The sequence below is a fragment of the Naegleria gruberi genome (assembly GCF_000004985.1).
Source record: "Naegleria gruberi genomic scaffold NAEGRscaffold_505, whole genome shotgun sequence".
NCBI lineage: Eukaryota > Heterolobosea > Eutetramitea > Acrasida > Naegleriidae > Naegleria > Naegleria gruberi.
The window spans coordinates 2764-4465 of NW_003162985.1; the positions used below are offsets into that span (position 1 = coordinate 2764).

Below are 1702 nucleotides of genomic sequence, written 5' to 3' on the forward strand. Positions count from 1 at the left end.
GGCCGCTGCTTTGGAATCTTGTTCTTCACGAGGAGTACACTTGTATTGCTTGTTTGTAATAGTGAAAACCCATCTACGTTGAATACTGTGACCACTATTTAAACAAAATCCACAACCAAATAAACCATTAAAAGCACTCATGCAATATGCAATAGCCTTTGCTGGCAAATCACATACTATTGAACAAAAGTTCACAAACCATGAACCATTATTGATAATCACTTCATTATTCTCCATACTCTTGACGTCTTGTACAAAATAGTCGAGAAAGACATTTCCTGGTTTTGTCTTTCCGTACCAAAGACCAACCATAAAGAGATTTTCCGGATTATATCTAACCTCTGGTGGCAAGTTTTGAACAACAACATAAATAGGCCACATGCTCCATTTAGAGGATGAAAAAGGACTCGCTCCATCCCAATTCACCTGCAAAAAGATTTGATTTGAATTGCCATGAAGTTGAATCTTATCCTTAATAACAGAACCATCGAATACGTCCATAATATTATCAGTATCATTCCGTCTAGTTTTGTAATATTCTAATTGCTCACAATAGATAGGATCTTTACATCTTTCTTCAAATTGCTCCCGAAGACTATGATAAAGAAAGTGTGTTGTATTTTTCCTTCCACATGAAGAGCATGTTGAATTATTGCAACAACATTCACAATGTTTACAATAATATACTCGTTGCATTGAGTCCATGAATGGAATAAATTTGAAAAGCTGTGTTCTTGTCTTTGGAATGATATTATCTTGAGGGAGTAGTAAATTGAGTGTTTTGAGTAGAATGTCAATCTTACTAGTACCGATTTTCATTGTAATTATGAGAAAGAGAATAACGGTGATAAATGAACCCAAACTCAATGAAGCATCATTATGAATAGGCTTGTTTAGACTTTCATCATTATCAACATGAAAATTAGGAATGGTTTCAAAAGCTTGATCAAAGCCTCCAATATCATCAAACACACTCACCAATAGATGCCGATCTGTTAAGATTTGCTTCTTCTTCCTCTTCTAGTTGATCCATTATGAATTCATCCTCATCATCTGATTCCGAGGTGTTATCAGAACCAATCTCGCTCTCAATCAAATCATCATCCACCATTAAATCTTCCTCATCTACTTCTGTTCTGAATTCAACTTCATCTTCATCACTTGTAGTTGTTGTTTGATAAAGAATTTCTTGCCCTAATTTTTCAGCCTTTCGTTTTGATCGATATTTTCGAACGTATTGAGCGTTCTTTTGTGTTGGTATTTTCCCCATTTTTTTAGGCTTTGAAATAAGGCGCTAAATATTACAAGATCCACTCACAATAGTAACAAATTGATCCAATAATAGCCAAAAAAAATGTCAAAACTCAATTCGCAAGAAAGTGATAACTCTGAATCATCTTCACCAAATATCAAGCCTTCACAAAATATCACTACAACCAAAAAGAAGAAACAAACATCTACTAGAAAGAAGCCAGCATCATCAAGTGAGTCTTCATCAACAACAAAATCGCCAACAAAGGCTTCATCAACCTCACCAAAAAAATCACCACCAAAGGCTTCAAAAGATGTCAACACTGTACCAAAAGAGTCTTCCTCCTCTTCTTCTTCTTCTACTTCTTCTGGAGGTGTGAAAAGAAAGCAAGATGATTCTAGTAGAATTGTTAAACTTCTAAAACTTACAAAAACTAACAAGACACGTCTT

The 1702-nt window shown here is 34.8% G+C and overlaps 1 protein-coding gene across 1 annotated transcript in view; it reads right to left on the bottom strand.

Annotated features, from left to right (window-relative positions):
- NAEGRDRAFT_76850 (uncharacterized protein) overlaps positions 1-1649 on the bottom strand; it is a gene marked incomplete at both ends in the record, with an annotated part of 2925 nt that extends 1276 nt beyond the window's left edge. Inside the window, 3 exons of the mRNA XM_002668194.1 lie at positions 70-523; positions 975-1246; positions 1462-1649. Coding sequence (XP_002668240.1) covers positions 70-523; positions 975-1246; positions 1462-1647 — 912 coding nt within the window. The remainder of the gene's footprint in view (positions 1-69; positions 524-974; positions 1247-1461) is intronic.
- Positions 1650-1702: the final 53 nt, after the last annotated feature.